Source organism: Drosophila mojavensis, unplaced genomic scaffold (genome assembly GCF_018153725.1).
Source record: "Drosophila mojavensis isolate 15081-1352.22 unplaced genomic scaffold, ASM1815372v1 contig_19, whole genome shotgun sequence".
In the NCBI taxonomy this organism is placed as follows: Eukaryota; Metazoa; Arthropoda; class Insecta; order Diptera; family Drosophilidae; genus Drosophila; species Drosophila mojavensis.
The window spans coordinates 3,449,428-3,469,412 of record NW_025318726.1 but is presented as its reverse complement, the minus strand read 5'-3'; the positions used below and the strand labels follow the sequence as shown (position 1 = coordinate 3,469,412).

At 38.4% G+C, this 19,985-nt stretch overlaps 4 protein-coding genes across 7 annotated transcripts; 1 reads left to right on the top strand and 3 right to left on the bottom strand.

The window, feature by feature from the left end:
• Positions 1-241: 241 nt before the first annotated feature.
• On the bottom strand, positions 242-10,121 carry LOC6572182 (phosphatidylinositol transfer protein alpha isoform). 3 transcript variants are annotated; one of them, XM_015166264.3, is made up of 9 exons: positions 9,980-10,121; positions 9,430-9,475; positions 2,843-2,873; positions 2,652-2,763; positions 2,431-2,582; positions 1,203-1,283; positions 873-982; positions 547-726; positions 242-469 (listed from the first exon to the last, which is right to left on the bottom strand). In XM_015166264.3, the coding sequence occupies exons 2-9, from the start codon at positions 9,444-9,446 to the stop codon at positions 331-333; spliced, it is 822 nt and encodes a 273-aa protein (XP_015021750.1). In that variant the 5' UTR covers positions 9,447-9,475; positions 9,980-10,121; the 3' UTR covers positions 242-330. The 3 variants fall into 3 exon arrangements, with proteins under 3 accessions (XP_015021750.1, XP_001998331.1, XP_015021749.1); XM_001998295.4 differs by lacking the exon at positions 1,203-1,283 and adding an exon at positions 1,543-1,620 and having other exon boundaries at positions 9,980-10,119; XM_015166263.3 differs by lacking the exon at positions 9,980-10,121 and adding an exon at positions 9,909-9,926.
• A 130-nt stretch (positions 10,122-10,251) lies between these two features.
• Positions 10,252-12,342, top strand: LOC6572183 (serine/threonine-protein kinase rio2). The gene is made up of 5 exons (XM_044007618.1): positions 10,252-10,483; positions 10,545-10,923; positions 10,985-11,176; positions 11,234-12,104; positions 12,143-12,342. Exons 1-4 carry the CDS (start codon positions 10,276-10,278, stop codon positions 12,087-12,089), a joined length of 1,635 nt encoding a protein of 544 aa, XP_043863553.1. The 5' UTR covers positions 10,252-10,275; the 3' UTR covers positions 12,090-12,104; positions 12,143-12,342.
• Positions 12,343-14,856: 2,514 nt separating this feature from the next.
• On the bottom strand, positions 14,857-16,273 carry LOC6572184. The gene is given in 2 exon segments (XM_001998297.3): positions 14,857-15,086; positions 15,146-16,273. Coding segments are annotated over 2 exon segments (1,293 nt in total). The 5' UTR covers positions 16,233-16,273; the 3' UTR covers positions 14,857-14,880.
• Positions 16,274-17,032: 759 nt separating this feature from the next.
• LOC6572186 lies at positions 17,033-18,879 on the bottom strand. 2 transcript variants are annotated; one of them, XR_004364922.2, is made up of 3 exons: positions 17,641-18,879; positions 17,332-17,581; positions 17,033-17,266 (listed from the first exon to the last, which is right to left on the bottom strand). XR_004364922.2 is itself a non-coding variant. In XM_001998299.4 (2 exons), exons 1-2 carry the CDS (start codon positions 18,710-18,712, stop codon positions 17,385-17,387), a joined length of 1,269 nt encoding a protein of 422 aa, XP_001998335.2. In that variant the 5' UTR covers positions 18,713-18,879; the 3' UTR covers positions 17,268-17,384. The 2 variants fall into 2 exon arrangements, 1 of the variants encoding a protein (XP_001998335.2); XM_001998299.4 differs by lacking the exon at positions 17,033-17,266 and having other exon boundaries at positions 17,268-17,581.
• Positions 18,880-19,985: the final 1,106 nt, after the last annotated feature.

The following is a 19,985-nucleotide window of genomic DNA, read 5'->3' as shown; positions in this document are numbered from 1 at the left end:
TATTCAAAATAAAACTTAACTAACGGGCACTGTTTTGTTGCTGTTGTTGTCTTGGGGCTATCAGGGTGCTACACTAGAGCTAAGCTTTGCTGCTGTTGTTGTTGTTGTTGTTGCTGATGTTTTTGTGGTCATACACTTGGTGTTTGCTTTTGTTGTTGCTTGTTATAAATATATGAACTTATGAAGATCTGATTTCATTTGATTTTTATGTAAGTTTTGTAAATTTATTTATGCATTTCTTGCCATCATTCAGTTGCATCTCTTTGTTGTTGTGTTAACAGTGTTGTGTTGTGTTTTTACAAGTACATATCTAAACATTTTCTACTATATTTAATCACCATCCGCACGCATGCCCCTGACCGTGCCCGTCTGGCGCGCCTTATCCAGCTCCTCCTTAACCTCATCCTCAATCGCACGTATATCGTCCATTGTTAGACCGTACCAGCGATCAGTTGAACAAAACACTTGACTGCAAACATAAAAAATGTACATAATTTAGCACATTTGGATGCAAACTGTTATCAAATTTGCGGTTGCTTTGCTTACCGATGGAAGTTTGTGAAGAGACGTCGCTCCGACTTTTGTATGAAATTCTCTACTCTTGTCTGCAGGCCAAACCATTTAAATTCGCATGTTACTAGCTTGTAGCAGGTCATGACTGGATCAACGCGCTTCTTCCAATCGGGTCCCAAGAGAGGACCACGTCCAGTTTTTTTTGACTTGTAGCTGCATAAAGAAGAAGTTTGTATTTATCACTAAGCATTCCATTTACTATAAGCTAAAAATCACAGCTATGTATATATTACCGCTGATTGGAAATTACTTCAGCAGCAATATGTAGAAAGTGTTGACTATCTGTATTTCGCACTTACGTAGTTGGATCCTCTTCGGGCTTGTAGTCCGCAGGCAGAACCGAATCATTAGCAATATCAATGTAAACCACCTCGCGGAGTTTCAGCTTTTCTGGGGAGAGTTCGTGCACCTGTAAGCACAATTATACAACATTCGCCGTTTAGAGCACAATAAGGACAAAGAGGGGGTTACATTTAAAGCGATCAAGAGTTAGATAGAAATCGATTAGCTAAGTAGGAAATAATAGGGACATGCACATCTAACAAATAGTGAAGAAAGCAATGATTAAAAGAATAGTTAGATAAACGCAAATGTAAAATGAAATAAAAGGTAATACCCAAAGCACTCACATTATTACTTTCGCCACAATCGCCGGAAAAATGTAATGAATCAACATATACAAAAAAATTGTGATTCATAAAGCGAGGATTCTAATATTTAACAGCCAAATTATAAACATAAATGCACACGCACATCAGAATAAACGCACCCAATAAATTTTTAATTGAAATTCCATAATCAAAAATTGGCGAATTTTGAAATGATGAATTTTGAGATAGTTTTTGAAAATTGTTTGTTTATGCATTTAACAAGTATTGTTAGTATTTATGCGTATTTATAGTGTAAGTAATGGAAGAAAAAGAAAGAAACACACGAATTAGTCAAATTATGAATTGAAATTTCACTTACATTTTCTGATTCTCCCGAATCGCTCACGTGCAACGTGTCGATGGTTATTTTGAATGCATCTTTCATGAATTTTGGATTCTAGAAGAGGCCGCATGATAGTCAAGTATAGTTTCGTTAATTATAATTTAGATTTCACACTTTCCCTATTATTTATGTATTTTTAATACCGTGGGTTCATTTGGATATTTAAATTTAAGTTATGTTATAATATTAATCTCTGAATTTTATTTTAGTTATAACTTATATATCTTAATATTCAGCTCATAGACATTTGATCCTGATCAAATGCCGAATAGTTCCACTTTTCCAGTTTTTATTATGGTTTTTATAGTTTCGTTAAAATATGTTAAAAAACTAAATTTTATAGGTACTATTTGTTCTTTTATATTTGCATATTATTTTTATTATTATTATTTTATTAATTTTTGTATAATTATTAAATTTAGTTAACTTTTAATATTTGTAAGATTCTAAAGATTTAATATATTTAATTGTAGTATTTTCTTATTTATGTATAATAATTCAAAGCAAACCGAAGTAAATTTAAGATATTTCGTTTTATAATTCTATTCTATTCTCATTAATCAATTTATTATTTATGACTCTAGTTATTTTTAAGATTCTGAATATTTGATAGATTTAAATTTAATTAATTTTCAAATTTAATTCAACTATATTCTGACAAAGAAGTTGGCACGTATTGAGATATTATTTATTTTCACCTGTACACAGGCTAGCACAATAATTTGCCTTCAATATAAGCGGAATAATAATGCAAATAAAAATTGCCTGCCCTTATCTCAACCTTCTTATTTCGGCAGAGTTTATTTGTAGATGTTTAGGCTAGTTATGCGCATTGATAACTGATCGCATGTAATGTATATTTACCGTAATAACCGTTCGACAATAGGGATAAGCATTCCATGCCTCTTCGTGAATCTCCAATGAGCCCTTTGGCGCCAATAGTCTTATGAACGCTGGAACTTTTGATTGCAAATGGTAGATCTTATATGTATACTGACCGGAATTATATTTGCCGCCTGGTTATATAGAAGGATGAAGACAGTCAGTTGAGGCAAAATACATCATCGTATGGCAAAGCTGCTTACCCAACAATGGAAAATTTTCAAAAGGCTCGTTTTTTAATACCTCAATGCCCTCGCCGCCTCCCGTGTTCTCCTTTGACGCCTCCGCAACCGTGAATAATTGTGCTATTTGATACTGTGAAAGTAAGGTGCAAGAGGAACGTCGGCTTCATAAATAGCAGCTCGGAGGACGGCTGAATAATTCGTTCGCTTACCTCTTCCACGGTTAATGGCAAAGTCACGCGGCTGCAAAGAGTGTGTGAGAGAGAGGGAGAGAGAGAGGCAATGAATGCGTGTGTAAGTGAAAGAAGGTATTTTTAATTATTTAAATTTAATATGCGCTGTGTATTTAATTAAATCTAGGCCACAGGTAGGCAGGATGCCAACATTTCCTTTGCTCTGATAAATTATTTCCAGCGGCAGCCTAAAAGTGTGCCACACTTTAAGTCGAAATAAACTACGCTTTACACACACACACAAAACAGGGAAAGCGAGAAAGTGAGAGAGAGAAAAAGGTGACAGAGAGGCGTGTTGGCAGGGGCGCATTCAAAACATAATTGCGTTGGCCTTGAAACTTATGCGCTTTGGCTTTAGTTTGCTACGGTTTTTGTGGTATAAGCCCTAATTGAAAAATTTACTGCCTCAAATACGCGACGCTAAGCTTTGTGTTTTTACCAAGCCGAATTGTGTTTGCTCTCTAAGTAAATTAGTAAACGTGCAGAATATTGGAAATGGAAAGTTGCTGATTTTATATAAACATATTTTATAAATCAATTTAAGTCTTCGGTATAAGTAAGTATATTTATAATGCTTCTGTCTCTCTACAAATAATATATTTTATGTAGATAAACCCTTTTAAAATATTTAATTCGAGTGACTAAATTCCTTTTTTATCCATTAAATTAAAGCTAAATTTTTTGGCTGAAATATAAAAAGGCGAGTTTCGTTTGTGGATCGTGACGTAAGCTTTTGATGCAGCCATTAAGCCAGCCAAGGTGTAAAACTTGGCCCATAAAACTGACGCAGTCAAGATTCTCATTTAGCCGCGCTTTATAAGTGTCGTCACCCTTCTTTTCTCGTTAGAGGAACAACGAGGTAAGTCTTAGGGGCACGGTCTGTCGGAAGGTCTTGGGTTTTCAGAGGCAACTTCCAGTAGCAATTAACCTTTTGCCATTGTTGACACGTGTAATGATGTGTTGCTAATTGGCTGCCTAATCGGCCCTCGCTGGGTGGTCTGTCTTATTGGACTCCGGCGAGTCGCTTAACCTCTGTCGAGCCAGGCAAGGCGGGCAAGCGAGAGGTTAAAGGAATGCTCGTTTCCTTCGCCTGGCAACACTTTGCACGCAGTCGCTGCCAGAACGCCCGAATGCTTGAGTGGGCGTGCCTGCAAAATTTATTCACAAATTGTGCAAATTGACTTATTTACACTTAATTTAGTGAGCAAATCGGATGGTCCTCAAGCTCTGAGAATGAAGCAAAGCGAGGGGCAGAGCATTAAAGCAGATTGTAGATCAAGTAAAATTGCTTAGAAAATGACTTTGTTAATTTAATTATGTATTCATGTAACAGATGTTTCATCTATAAACTGTTGCTCACTTTAAAATATAACTTATTTAATAAAAGAGAATTGTTAAGAAAACTTTTATACTATTATATTATTGCTATCTTATAATACATTAAATATATAATAAATATTATTATTATCCGAAATCAACTTTTATTTTCTATTGATAATATCGCCAAGTGTTAATGTTTTCTTTTATTCAATCAGTAATATTGAATCATATTAAACTAATGTATTGCTTAGATTAAACTGTCGGCATTAGCAATATATGTAAATATGCGCACACAAACAAAGTTTCTATTTCCCCTAAAGTCATGCAATAATTGCATGGAAAACTGTCATCCCCGTTGAGTAAATTGGAGTGAAATCATGAATAGTACGTTTCGTTTGTCACTTTAATCAGTTGCCGTTAAATCAATTCAAATTGGAAAACTTTCGGATAAAGTAATGTTGCTCATAAAGACTCATCGGCTCTCCCTTTGCTCAGTTTCTTCGAGTTGCCTTAAAGTGGCACAAGATAATATCAACGGCAATGGCAATAGCAACACGATTCCCGAGAAATGACTGCGGCAAATTTGTTTGCCAAAAGAGATAAGTAAATAAGTTTCCGACAGAAGGAAAGGCCTTAAGTAACTGCGTCAACAGTCGAGCAGTGAGAGGTCAAACGAATTGTTTCGGAAAGTTGTGGAAGCAGAGCGTAACGGCAATAAAAGCACAAATAAATGTAGAGAGCGCAGAGGAATAAAAGTTCAGAATCCTATCGAAAATGGAGTCAAAGAACTGTCGGCGGGAACTACCAATCGATGACTGCTTCTACGTTATTCATAGAGACTACTACTATAGATAAGCAGGTTTAGAAATTAACCAATTTTCAATCTGTGAGACTGGGAAAGCAGTGCAATATATTACCATAAAACACACATGAACAAGATGAAAGAGATAAAATGACGCCGTTGGAAAAAGACAAAAACAAGTGGGCGGCACTTTAGAAATTGCTGCGATGTGCTTCAACTGTCACGAGTGAGTGAAAGGGGGAAAATATCACATAAAATATAATAATAATATTGAATGAAGAACTCTTAATGGGAGACCAGAGACAAATGAATTGTTGGACAAGTAGCTGAGCCAAGATGAGGGCGATGCTTTGAATCGAGGTCCGAAATACAAGAGGCATTGTTTTGGCATTGTTGGCATAATTGAAAATGGAAAGTGAATGAGCCTGTGTGTGTGTGTGTGTGTGTGTGTGTGTGTGCATGTCATTGTGTGGCTTGTTTGTTTGTTAGCTGGTCGGTCAGATGGGAGACATTCTTGACTAAGGCTCGGCTGATTGTGCGGTCTGTTTGCGGGCAAAGGATTCCACCTGAATGGTCGTTAGAGATTGCCTTCGCTTAATAATTGAAGCACAGAAGCAGAGCAATAAATTAAAGTACAAATGACTTAAAGAGATGTGAACACAATCTAAATGGATGAAAACGATGACAGGCAAAGTTTATTCAAGAAATGTTAAAAAGTTTTCGACCCTTTTAGCAGATGTGTTAAAGTGTATTTTTAATATTCAATATAAAAACAATAAAATATAAGTCTAATTTTAGTTTTTAATGAATGTCTAATGTCTAATGAGATTAACTTCATTTTTTATAGGCAATTACTACATATTACAAGTATTAATCTAATACTATCTTAGCCTAAAGTCCACTTTCAGCTTTGCTCACACAATTAGACGGCCAAACGCTTCAAATATCACGAGCTAAAACTGTTATTTCTCCCATTTTCTCCGTGCTTCATGTTCACAGACCATTGGCCGTCATAAACAAAATACTGAACTATTAAATTGGGGCTGTGGGGTCCATTTGTGGGGCTAAACTGTAAACTGTCTGGCCATGTTATCTAATCTCTGGTAACAACCAGTCGCATACAGCCATCAAAACGTAAACCAAATTGAACATTGCGGATTGCGGCTAAATGAGCGAGCGCGTGTGCCATTCGAAAATTGACCTCAACTCGGAAAGAGACGGCGATATCGTCAAATATAAATAAATGGAAAGAATGAGAGAAAGAGAGAGAGAGAGATATAAGATACAAACTACTATAAATCGGACTCATTATTAGTCATAAAGTCACGCAAGTAATAAATACAAAATGATGACTATTATTATGACAATGTGGCGCAAAAATATGATTATAGATCAAATAGGAACAAGTTTTATTGACATGATCACAATGTATTGCACGTGGAATACTATTGATAGGCATACTTTGTCTATACCAATATAATATACTTGAAAAAAGCAATAATAATACAAGGGATATGGTAAATTAATATTGCTGTGGCTATCCATTTTCTTATGAAATGCCAAAATTCGTACATAGAGATTAACTTGTTGCTAAAGGTAACTGATCACTTGTTTAATAAAATATACAAATTATAAATAAATAATAATAATAATACATTTATTGCAGTTTGAAATACTCATATGACAAGGTTTTTAAAGCTACCTTTATGTGTTCCATAATATTATATCTGTTTCGATTCCAGCCAATCATATGCGAATAAAATTAAGCAAAAAGCAATGTTACACCAAATGTTCGCACACCTCGCAATAAAAGTGAATGTTTACAAAATAAATGCATAGGGGTTGAATGATAAATCAATCTGAATTCGATTTGGTTTGCTCTCATTCTGTTTTAATATTTCATTTGTACAATATTTGTATTATTTTGCGACTTTTAATTGTTTATTTCTGTTTGCCGAATACAAATTTCAACGCTCCGTATATATGAGGAAAAAAAGTGCACCCATTGCGATAAAGCACATAAATATTTCAATTGCCGTTGGCAATCGGATAAACTGGTCGGGAGTGCATGACCCGAACATACCCTGTGCTTAGCTGCAAATAGCAGAAGCAATATTTGATTGATACAAATGTATATAGTGCACAAACTAGGCTTATAGATAATATGAAGAGAATTATTGACTCGCTGCGATAAATCGAATTTAGTGCTCCTGTTTTGTTATTTAACCAAATGTTTGCGAGAGTGTTTGTTTTTCATTTAGCCTTTCGTGTTGGATTTTAATGGCCACACGATATGAACATAAACAAGCATCGTTATTGTTTATTTGAAGCGCCGGCTCCCCACTCTCTCGATCATTAATTAATTACTGATGTGTGGTTAAGAACTGTTTACGAGTTCGCCTTTATCACTTTTATTTCTGTCGACAGCTTTCCCATTCACAATTCCAGATAACAAACAAATACAACAAAATATATGAGAAACAATTTATCGCTTACTCTGCAAATGACCTACGTTCCCCCGGCCACCTTCTCGACTCCCACAAGCCGGCACAAAATTTCATTAGCGACATACATATATCTACCTTCTGTGGTAAACAGAGAAACCCTCATTTAGTTCGAATTCGTTATTTTTAGCTTCTTCCACCTTTTGCCTTAGTGTTTATTTTGCGAAAAGGTTTTTTGACCTGCGCTCAAATTGAATTTATTAACACGAAGTAAAAAATGTAAATTGAGAGCAGTAGCTTTCAATTAAATCGATTCTATTGAGACTGAAATATATTTATTTATACATGCATATATTTCATCTAGTTAATGTGCACAGAACATAATGTCGAATATACTTAAATTTAATCTACTTCGATCTTAGCAATTTTATTTTTGGCAGCTTCCGCTCGATAATGACCAATTTCGGGACGTAATGGCCAGATGGCCGGAGACGTGGCTGACGTGCGACACCTGCTAATGAAAAAGTGCACTCAGTCTATACGATGTGCCAATAGAATTACAGCTTACATCAACTTTACAAATATCAAAACACATTTATAACTATTTGATGCAAAGTTTTCGGTAATATAATCCCGTTTAAACATTTCTATTTGTAATAAAATCTACTTTATAGCTCTGAAAATTTAATTATTTTTAACGCTTCCACTTTTCAAAGCAAAAACAAAGATAAGCAATTCGAATATGCATATATAAATGTTTATCCAACAAATTGTGTCTGTGTGTTTGTGTTGTAGATATTCATAATCGTTAACCCATACTTATTTATGCTTCTCACGTGCCTTTTATTTAATTTAGACACATTTTCTCCATTTATGTACATAAATATTCTTGCTTGTTTATTAGATATTTAAATATAAATATAAATGTAATAATAAATATTGTTATTTGTATATATATACACATATATATATGTATATATATATATATGTATAAATATTCCCCACACCGCACGTTCCGCTTATCTCTATTCCAGAATATAATTTAGCATTTGAATTGTCTAAGTAATGCCCTAATTAGCCCTCTAGTCAATTATAGCGCATACATCAAGCATTCAGAACGAACCTAACCTGAGTGCGAAAGAGAGAAAGAGAGGGAGAGAGAAAGAGTAAGAAAGAGTGAGCGCACATGCACATATCTAATAGGAACAGGCGACGACGTTATCAGTATTGCCTTGTTTGATTATTGTTGCTGTTGCTGTTGCTGTAGTTGTTGGCGCAGCGACTGATAACGCAGCTGGGAAACCGGCGCGTAAAATTGCACAAAAGTGAAGTCGAAAATGAAAAGGCAAAGGGGCGAAAGACAGAGAGAAGTACTGAGAGGGATAGCGAAAGTTGCTTGGCAAAAATGAGTCACACACAAAAAAGCAGAGAAGCATTGCAAACTTTACAACGCTCACAACGCCAACGATAACAATTGTTAACGTGGCAAGTCCAAACTTCATGTACTTTAACATTTTAGTGCTTTTTGAATAAAAGTTATAATTGAAAATAACACATAAAAAAGTTAAAGGCTGCGCTCATTTGAGTCCAAATCCAATTGCCGAAGTTAGCGTCGACGCTCATTACGTCATCGACGAAGTCTTTGTAAACAACCAAAAATTTAGCAATGACAAATAAATGTGGAAAGCGGAACACTTTCGGTTCTTGTGGATATGGCACCATCTGCTCGAGAATATTAAAATATGAGTCTGAAAACACTAATTTAAAGTAGAAAGTTTATAAATTAAAGCAATTTTGGAGCGGTTGGCAACGCGGCAACAGCAACAGCAACGCGCGAGAGTGCAAGAGAGAAAGAGAGCGAGTGCGTCGCAGCTGAGAGCAAATGAGCGTAAAATCGATTTTATCACAATCAGCGGCTTGTACACGTTTTGCAATTTGAGAAGGACACACATATAGATAAATAGAGAAACAAGCATTTATGTATATTTAAATTTACTTACAATTCTTTGATCTGCATTTTCCCAAATGTATTGCTCCGTTAATTTACTGCTTGACAGGTGTCGTTTCGTCAGATGGGAGAATGGGGTGGCACAACAGAGAAACGGGGAGAAGAGAGGGGAAATTTTGATTTAGATTTTATTTACTTATTTTTTTTTAAATTGAATTTGTTGCACTTGAATGCAACCTTCACACACACAAACACTCAAGCTCGCACGCATACACACAAACATGCACGTTTACACGCGATCACGGGCAAGGATGCAATATTGCTTATATTTTCAATGACAATAGAAGAAATTAGTTTGCGGCCGTTTTTACACGTTTCGTTTGGCTTATGTATTACAACGTGCAATCGTAAATGCGGCCGCTGACCGCCCACTTTTTTGGCAGTTATTCTTTTTGTTGTATGTCGGCAAAAAGCACGAGTCATACGCAGCCACACATACATATATTAACGCGACCGCTCTCACATACATACTCGCACACACAAACCAACACAAGCGCAGAGCGAATGGTGGTTGAAGATAATTTTATAACAAAAACACGTACAACTTCTATTGTTAATTGTGTTCAACTGGCGTTTTGTTTACTCGCGGTAGCGCTTTTCGTAGCCAGTTTCAGCAGTAATAGTAATTGATTTTTGTACACGACGACCAGACGAAGTGTGACCGAGTATTGCCAACCAAAAAATAATGCATAACTCTACGATACTTTTGACTTATGAGTACTTATCGAAATTCATGTTACTGCCAATATCGATACATTGGTCTCAGTAATCGTATTACCTGCACGTGTAAGACTCAAAACAAATTGAATGCACGGAAATTATTGAAAACCAAAGCAGAATGGGTAAATTAAACGTCACGGTGCTGCGCTATCTCACCAGAGAGGATTTTCGTGTGCTCACAGCCATCGAAATGGGCATGAAAAATCATGAATTGGTGCCAGGGCCACTGGCTGCTGCGATTGCCAACCTTAAAACTGGAGGCGTACATAAATTGCTAAAGGAACTCTGCAAGCACAAATTGCTGTCCTATGAGCGTGGCAAGAAGTGTAGGCAAAACGTTAAATAATATCTGCATTTTCTTCTTAACAGCTGTATTTTGCTTTGCAGATGACGGGTATCGCTTGACCAACACTGGCTATGACTATCTCGCATTGAAGTCTCTCACGTTGCGTGGCTCTGTTAGCTCCTTTGGCAACCAGATTGGCATTGGCAAGGAGTCGAACATATATGTGGTTGCCGATGAGGAGGGAACGCCTATTTGCTTGAAGCTGCATCGCCTGGGTCGCACCTGTTTTCGCAACGTAAAGTCCAAGCGAGACTATCATGGACGCCGGCACAAAGCCTCTTGGTTGTACCTGTCTCGTATTTCTGCCACACGAGAGTTTGCATATATGTCTGCTCTATATGATCGCGGATTTCCTGTTCCCAGGCCCATTGATTTCAATCGGCACTGCGTTCTTATGGAGCTGGTCAACGGTTGGCCCATGTAAGTAGAACTTAATTCAGCCGAGTCTGTTTTCCATTCAAGTTATGTCATTCTCCTACAGGACACAAGTGCATGAGTTGCTGGATGTGCCGCAAGTCTACGATGACCTTATGAATCTCATCGTGCGTCTCGGCAATTCGGGTGTCATTCACGGTGACTTCAACGAGTTCAATTTAATGCTCACCGATGATGGAAAACCCATACTTATTGATTTCCCTCAGATGATGTCTACTGCCCATGAGAACGCTCAATTGTTAGTGGCTGAAAAAAAAATCTGATTCAATACTAATGTCTATCCCATCCATGGCAGCTTTTTTGACCGTGACGTCACGTGCGTACGTGAGATGTTCCGACGCAAATTTGGTTACGAAAGCGAGGATTATCCTAAATTCAGCGATTTGGTGCGCGAAGATGACTTGGACGCAGAGGTCCATTGCACAGGCTATGGCTTCACCAAGGAAATGGAACAGGATCTGCTACAGGAGTACGGCATGATTGATGAGGTGGAAAATGCAGAAGAGGAGACTAACGACGAGCCGCCAACTCTGGTGCCCGCTGAGATCGATGAGTGCCGCAGGCAATTGGAGAATGAAGTATCGTATAGCGAGAGCAAGCCTACACAGCAGAAGTCGGATGATGCGATACGGCGTTACATTGAGTCGTGCACGCAATACCTAGGCAATCTGACTGTTGGTCCCGAGGTATCCGATCACGCTTTACCAACAACACCAAAATCGGCTGCCCCCGAACAAGAGTCGTCCATTTCTACTAGCGAATCTAATAAAGCTGTAAAAGAGACTGCTGATCTTGGTTCAAAGGAAAAAGAAGCAACTGCTCTAGCTGATGATGCGCACTCCATCAGTTCAAACGACTTGGAAACGGATGAAATGCCAGAGCTGGCCGGCCTCGATCCCAATTCGCGCATGTACCGCCTTAAGATGGTTGAGCAGATGCTTAACGATGCACGCAGTCAACGCTCCTATTCCACAACGGCCAGCACGATAGCTCCGTCTGTGATCACAGATCGCATACGTCGCAACATGGACGTAAAGGAAAAGCGGGATCAGCGCAAGCGCTGCGTGGCGAAGGGAGAGGCGAGTGCTGTGCATCGCCATCGTAAGGAAAACAAAGATGTGGTCAAGGAGTACGCGGGCTGGGACTTTTAGATTAATTCTTATCCAAAGCCGTGTATATACGCTTCTACAATAATCAACGATCTAATTATAATATAGCAAGTACTTTTATAATACTATTGAGAACTGTTTTAGGAGTCTCGCAGATTGAGTGAGCTGCTACGAATTGCAAGAGTCAAACTCGTCTATTAGACAAAGGTCTATATACATTTATTGGTCTATTTGTTTCCAGGACTTTAATATTCAGATATAAATATTAATGTATTAAATCAAATAGTCCACATTAGTCAAATTCAGGGTGCTGCTTTTTAACATTTTCTTGTAGCCCATTGTTATTGTGCATTCTTCTGATATTTCGCACTCGCCCATCATCAAGAATTAGAGCACTGCCGTCCGGATTGTCTAAAAGCCTGATAAACCAGCTGTTTCCTTTATATGTACGAGATATGTGCTCACCTGAGCAGCAGAAACTGCCTGAGCTTCGGTCGTTAATAAATGATCATTCACGCAGATACCCACAAGCAGCCTATGATAGTATTGAATAAGTTCGTCTTGTTGGTTGTTGCGCACTTCAGGTGACTAAAAAGGAATAGAACCATGGCTGACGACGCCCAGGCAGAGTACTGGAAGTCAATCATGCCTGATCAACGTGCGCTAATGTATTCTACTGCGAGAATCGTCTTGGCTAGCTGTCTCAGTATTGTCTCATACATGAAAATAATTGGATTATGCTCAAAGGTGATCTTTTCCATTATGGAGTCCATTTCGGATTATGTGACATTACGTAGTTAAGATCGTGGTCATAATGCCTTTGCCAGTCGCGGGCTTCATAATAATGTCTTTATCAGCTCTTCATCCAGCTTATGGCATCCGAGAATAGCTTCCACATAGGAAACGGTCAGCCATTCCAGTGCTGCCTTGAAGTTATCCCCATCTTAGTCGTCGTTGCTGAATCTCCCACAATGACGCACACTGCAGTCACATTTTATAGCCGCCAGTCCCACATAGCTTCGTTGGTTTTTGTCCCTATTGTAAAGAGCATAACTAAATGTTTAGACTTTTCATGATTTAAATAGCAGGATATACACTTTATAGGTCTACTATATTTATTTTGAAATAAAACCTTAGGTTTGGTAAGCCATCTGCGTGAGTCTCAAATATTTGACGATCTTAATACTGTTGTAGATATGCTATAAACATTATAAATCATACCTTGAATATTATTACTGAGATAGCTCTTATTTAGATCTTGCATACCTATCAAATCGCTCAAAATTTAAGTAAATTGGAATTAGGCACTGTTATATCATTGTCTTCATAATTTGCTTGGGCTATTTCAATGATTCCTTCCTTTTACCTTTACTGCTTGCAAGACATTTTTGGTCTCAAAGATGGACTTAAACCGCCTTCTCGAGGTTGTTGCCGCCGCTAACTTTATAGAAAAGTGAGTGTTCTTGGTCGCAGCCAAATGACGTATGATATATTAACGTAAGCTCTCTAAGAGTTTGATTGTATTTGCAATGCAATTGAAATGGGCAGAACTTAAATAAATCTAGATTGACACTTTTACTTTGAATGAAATGTATAAACTTTTCTTTTTATTTAAACAATACATAAAATATAGTAGTTTATGAAAGTTTTATCTATGAAATTTCAAGCTTTTAGCTCTTTTAAGTATCTTTAAAATATGCGGAATTAATCTTAGTGGATTAAAACCTGGAGAAATTTCGACATCGCAGTCTTGAAAGCTAGAGAAGCAAATTTTATTAATTTAAATTTAGTTTACTCATGGAGTTACTATTCTCAAAGTGCGATACCAACAGTCGGATCGTGGGGTACAGTCATCAATCTTCAAAATCTTGTGATATTATTGAATATGTTTGTACAGGTGTTTCCTGCTCACGTCAAGTTGAATAGATATGTTGAACAAGGAAAATATCGTCAGCAAGTGCAATAAATGTTTAGGCTGCAACTAGAGGCTTAGCTATACGAGTAGACTTTAAATGGAATGACTTGGCATTTAAAAAAAAAAAAAAAAACGGATTTTCGCGAAATTTAAATTGCTGATTAACTTTTGTAAACAGTCCCTTTCATGCAGTCATGAAATTGTTTTATGGGTATCTTAGATAAGATAGGATTATGATAACGTACTAGCAAGCTATTCAGTTTCTTGACTTATAGTTTAGCTTGGCTAATATAATTTCGATAGTGTGGAAAGGATTGTTAAATAATAAATGATTGTATTGCATGGTATGCATTTAGATTTGACAGGTCTTTGAATTATCTGATTGAAAATAAGTTCTGAATTAATTTTGTATCGGTAATACAGAGAGCATTTATACAAGTTTCCCAGCGATAATTCAATATATTTAAAATTAGAATCGGCAGATCGGTCAACAGTCAAACGGGTCACTACACCCCCTATTTCAAAGATGGACTTAGAGGAATAGCCTTTGTACACATTATTAAGGAAACTAAAAGAATTCTAGCTTTTGCGAAGAACTAGGAGAACAAATTATATCTCGATAATTTATACCTTTTAAATATAGGAATTTATGTATGTATCTGATTATGAACGTAAAAAATATAAACTCTCGACTATGAAAAATGTTTCAGTGTCATTTGAGCTTGCACCTTTACAATTAAAAAGACTTTTTATAAAAAACAACGGGGAAAACTATATATAAATTTTATATTGAAAATTCAGAATAAAATTAATAAAACGTCCGCTTTGATTTTTGATAAAATAAAATTTTTTTATAATCTTTGTACAATATACGACATTAAAATTTCAGAAGAGTCATTTTAAATATTAAAATTTTTATTAATTTTGTTCCACCAAGTCTAGCAGACCACTGCGATCGAACTCAGGTAGCCATTTTATAATAATATCTTGAAGCCTCTTGTTGCTGTACATAGATTTTCTGAAGTTTCGACCCCGTTCATCGTCCACCATGAGCCCATTGAAGTCGGCATCCTTCGTTTCTTCGTTGAGCATTATGGCCTGGCAGGTCAGACATGCGGTGACAGCTATAAAGGAAAATATAAATATAGCTTCCATCCAACAATGGAATCAATGATGATCTCACCCATGAATTTTCCCTTTTCGAGCTGCAACACCAACTGCCTGAGCGTGGGTATATAGCCGCCAAACTTCAGTTCCCGCAGGGTATCCACCAGCACCTTGTGATAGTATTGGATCAGGGCGCTCAAGTGGTTGTTGCGCACCTCAGGCCGGAGTGAGGTGTAGAAGAAGTAAAAGAGATCCACGGCAGGCGGTGCCCAGGCTGAGAACTGAAAGTCAATCAGAAGCAAGTCCAGCTCGCTGTGAGCAGTCCTTTTTCTCAGCATTATATTGTTTGTCCACAAATCGCCGTGAGTTAGGGTGTTGAACTCGTTTTCTTGTGGATCGTAGACTTTCTCAGTATATTCCATCACATGCTTCTACAGGGCTCTCAGCTTGTCCTCGTATACCTTGCCCAGCTCTGGACACTGCCCGGCAAAGTCTGCGGCCATGCCCATCAGGCTCTCAAACATGGGCGAGAATCCTCGGGTGTGACGATTGAAAATGCCGTGATCCAGTTTGGTGACCAGTCCGGGCTGGCGCTCATTAAGCACTGAAGAGCAGGCGTGCATCTTGGCCAGCTTTCGGAGCACCAGCTTTGTGTGTTCCAAGTCGAAACCGGTCAAGCGGTCGCCCAGCACGTAGTTCAGTACAGCGAGGTCCTCGAAGATGATGGCCGAATGTTCGTAGTCCACGTGAATCGTCTTGGCAAATAGCTTCTCCGATTGCGAGGTGCCCTCCAGGAGGAGGGTTAGCTGTGGGAGGATCTTGTCGTACATGACCATTTCCGTGTGGCTCGCTTGGTAGCTGGCGAAGATGCTGGATATGGACGGGTCGTTCTCATAGGTGGTCTTCACAATGAAGAACTCCGTTTCGCTTTGCGTGCTTCCGCCTGGGATGTAGTCAACCTTGATCCTGGTCATTATGCTGGCATAATTGTCGCCTTTAGCCGTGGCTGGCTTAATATTTAGGTCTCTGATGCTCAGCCCCCCGTCCTGCTTATGGTGCCGGAGAATAGTTTCCACATAGGACTCGGTCAGCCACTGTGGGGCAGGATGGAAGTTGTCCCCATCTTGGCTGCCGTTGCTGTTGCCGCTCTGTATTTCAACCATGTTAGGATGAGTCTCGCAACGAGTCGCAAAGTACTCGCAATTTATAGTCTGAGGCTCGCATTCTCTCCGAAAGCTATGTGTATATAATCTTGCATTATAGCAGTCGTAAAGCGGACTGATCTAGACAATTGTCCTATCTATGTGTGGCTGCCATATACGATTACATAAGATTAGAATATGTACATCTATTAATTTCAATCTGAATTTCGCACAGTCATGAGAACACAAATAAGAGTTCTATTTACATAGCAGACACAGAATTGGATAGTTGTATAGAGCATCAGGTGTATTGTAGAAAGTATAAAATAAGCGTGCGCTCCATAAAATATTCAGATTTGGGACTGCTTTATCTGCAGTATAGTTCATAAAGTATATAAAGTGTATATGTGTATATGATATCTACTTTACAAAAAAAGGGTAGGTCATATGTAGCTGATAGTTTCACTGCTTAGCTTTGCTTATTTCGGAAATAAGAGCAGCACATGTATTCAAAATTACTTTCCCAACGATGATACTCTTGAAATTTGGAATTTAGAACACAAGATTAAATCTTTATAATGGGCAAATCTACGCACATTGGGCATGATAGATCGGAAATTACTATATATGTATATATTTATTCTTAATAACATTTATATATACATACATCTAATCTTAATTATGAAAGAGCTCAGTCTGTGTGCTTCTGAGTATCTGTCCATCCGTATTTATCCAACAATATTGTCACATACTTAAGCTCGAAATATTAAAAGCATGTTCATGTATTCCATACGCAGTAAGAAATGATCAGTTTTTTAAAATTCGTTATTATCGATAAAAATCGATATCTTTATTTCGATTTGTAAGCATATTTTAATTCTAGAATTCAACAAGGTGCAAAGATACATATATTCTGCAGACCTAATTTATACAAACTGGATTTGAAATAATATAAGTTTGTGCGTTGGCAAGTATACCCATCTCCATGTCAATATCACGCTCTCAAATGAAGTCTGCAAATTCGATTTTAAGACAAGTTGTTTGCACAAAGGAATCTAGAATGATTGAAATAAAAGCAGGGTTCAGGCTATCTCCAAGTCGAGTAACCCAACTAACGTACTTTGACTTGTTTATTCTAGACTAATACTCTTTTATAAATAACAACAATTGTATTTACATCTCATCGAGCAATCCTTTATGATCAAGCATGGGCAAGATTTCTCTGAGTTTCTTTCGGTATAGCTCGTTTTTATAGACAGCAACTCGCACAGCCGCATCGGCCTCAGAAGGCGACAGCGCTTTTTCAATGGAAAACTCCTCGGGCCCATTGTGCAGCATGGCCGCCAGGAAAACCAACGAGCAGAAAACACCTATACAATAGAAATATATACTTATATAAAAGTCTTGATTTATATCATGAGCTAATTACCATAGAAGGCACGCGCTTGAAATTGCAGCTGAAACTCAAATAGGCTGGGCACTTGGCCCTTATATTTCAGTTTAGTTAATGCATCCACAAGATTCTGGTAATAGAACTGGACTAGCTCGGCCTGATGATTCCTATGGAGATCGTTCTGCACCGAGGTGCAGAAGAAGTAGTGCAGGTCGATAGCCGGCGAGCTCCAAACGCTAAACTGAAAGTCTATAAAGATCATATTGTCCGGCGTGCCGTCGTTCAGGTAATTGAACATGATATTCGTAGTCCATAGATCGCCGTGGCAGAGAGTTGCAAAGTCCCCCTTGCTTAACTCCATCGTCCGCTCGCCGTATTCCATAATGTGATCGATGACTCCGCTCAGCTTAGCTGCGTAGCGCTGATGCAGTGCCTTGTCATCCTCGATGGATGTTATTAGGGCTCTCAGCATATTCTGCATAATGGGCTTGTAGGCCTGAGTGTGTTTGTTGAAGAAGCAGCGATCGTATTTCTGGCCGTAGATCCCTGGCTGCCGCTCGTTGAGCACCGCTCCGGCGGCATGAAATTTCGCCAGTTTTTCCAGCACCAGCTGAGTGTGATTCCGATCCAATTGCTTCAAGCGATCCGCGACACAGTATTTCTCCAAGGACATGTCCTCGAACACAATCGAGTCGTGCTCCCGATCCACATACACTGTGCGAGCAAACATTTTCCGACTATCCCCCAGCTCCAGCTGAATGATCTTCGCCAGCTTGGGCAGCTCCTCCTCGTACATGTCCATTTCACGAACATATACGCCATATTGTTCCAGCAAGTGAGAAGCCGGATCCTTGTCGGCGAACGTGGTCTTAACTATAAAGTTGTCTGTATGCTGGCACATATCCTTGTCCGTGTACTCTACGATGATCCTCGTCATGACGCTCGCATAGTTCTCCCCATTGGCCGTGGCCGGCTGTATGTGTAGCTTCTGCAGCTGCAGTTTCGACTCTTTCAGGTAGCTTCGCAGCCTCTGCTGGACATATTCGCGGGTGAGCCAGCCCGGAGCAGCCAGTACCTTCAAGTTTGCGTCGGAACCTTGCTTGGGCATGATGACCAAGCTGTATCTACGGATATCAAACGCTTCTGAGCTGCCTATGTGGAGTTCGTTGCCTTTTATACGACGCTGGGTGCCAAGAGAAAACTGTTGGACTATGTATATACATATAAAAATGTATCTAGCTAGACTTTACAGCTCTGATTGTCGCTGACGACTGCACTCCTCATCGTCATGCCATAATTGAGACTGCCGGAGGTAGTATACTAATGCCTTATCATGGGCGAACGTCTGGATTTTATACTAAGACACAAACAAGATTATTCATTGTTTATTCAAGCTTCGCGATCTCGGTAGATACTTTTACTCGCCTACAGTGCAGTCTAATATTCACAGCAGTTTCCCAGAGATGCCATTGATCTGTTTAGCATTAATGAATCTGAATACGAACAAGTAAAAAGGCTCTAGTCGAGACTGTTCGAATAGGAGATACCCTGAACCCTCCCTGCTGATATTCTAATCATTCTACACGTGTTTTATGCATACATTCACATGCACGCATAGGCACGCGCTCTGCTGACTGCGCAGTTAGCAGCGACAGCGCTTGGGCTGAGAATTTACTTGTTGAATGATTTCTCTTATAGTAGAACTATCTTCTTGAAACTTTCAGCACGTAATCATAATGTTCAAATTTATGTATATTCCAAAGCACGAATTGGCGGCAAAGGGGGCGTGGTATCCAATATCTGTAAATTACAAAATTTTCGTATTCAACAAACTAAATAAGTGTTGAAATTAGGCTGAAAAAAAAAAAAATTAATTTATCGATTATTCTCGATAAAAAGATATCGGATATCGGATCGAAAAAATATGATATACTTGTACTGCGTATGGTATACACGAGTATACATTCCGAATTTCCCTCTACCTCATATATCTTCTGAGATCTCGGCGTTCATACGGACGGACGGATAGTGATTTTGATGGATTTCTGATTTTAGTGACTTTTTTTTTTGCTATTCATACCCTGAACCCATTGAAAATGGGAAATCAGGGTATAATGGTTTTGTGAAAAGTATGTAACAGGCAGAAGGAATCATCTCAGACCCCATAAAGTATATATATTCTTGATCAGGACGACGAGCTGAGTCGATATAGCCCTGTCCGTCTGTCCGTCCGTCCGTCCGTATGAGCAAAAGGATCTCAGAAGATATAAGAGCTAGAGAGCTGAAATTTGGCATGCATACTCGTGTATACCATAGGCAGTACAAGTTTGCTTTATTTTTTCGATAACTTGTTTGATAACTTTTTTATCGAGAATAATCGA

Coding starts and splice junctions, on each gene's coding strand:
- LOC6572182 (XM_015166264.3), bottom strand. Junction 2,583..2,651: donor TGAAAATTTTCCATTGTTGG/GTAAGCAGCTTT, acceptor CTATATAACCAG/GCGGCAAATATAATTCCGGT. Junction 727..872: donor CCCGAAGAGGATCCAACTAC/GTAAGTGCGAAA, acceptor TTCTTTATGCAG/CTACAAGTCAAAAAAAACTG.
- LOC6572183 (XM_044007618.1), top strand. CDS start 10,276: ATGGGTAAATTAAACGTCACGGTGCTGCGCTATCTCACCAGAGAGGAT. Junction 10,484..10,544: donor CTATGAGCGTGGCAAGAAGT/GTAGGCAAAACG, acceptor TTTGCTTTGCAG/ATGACGGGTATCGCTTGACC. Junction 11,177..11,233: donor GCCCATGAGAACGCTCAATT/GTTAGTGGCTGA, acceptor CATCCATGGCAG/CTTTTTTGACCGTGACGTCA.
- LOC6572186 (XM_001998299.4), bottom strand. CDS start 18,712: ATGCCCAAGCAAGGTTCCGACGCAAACTTGAAGGTACTGGCTGCTCCG. Junction 17,582..17,640: donor TCAAGCGCGTGCCTTCTATG/GTAATTAGCTCA, acceptor TCTATTGTATAG/GTGTTTTCTGCTCGTTGGTT.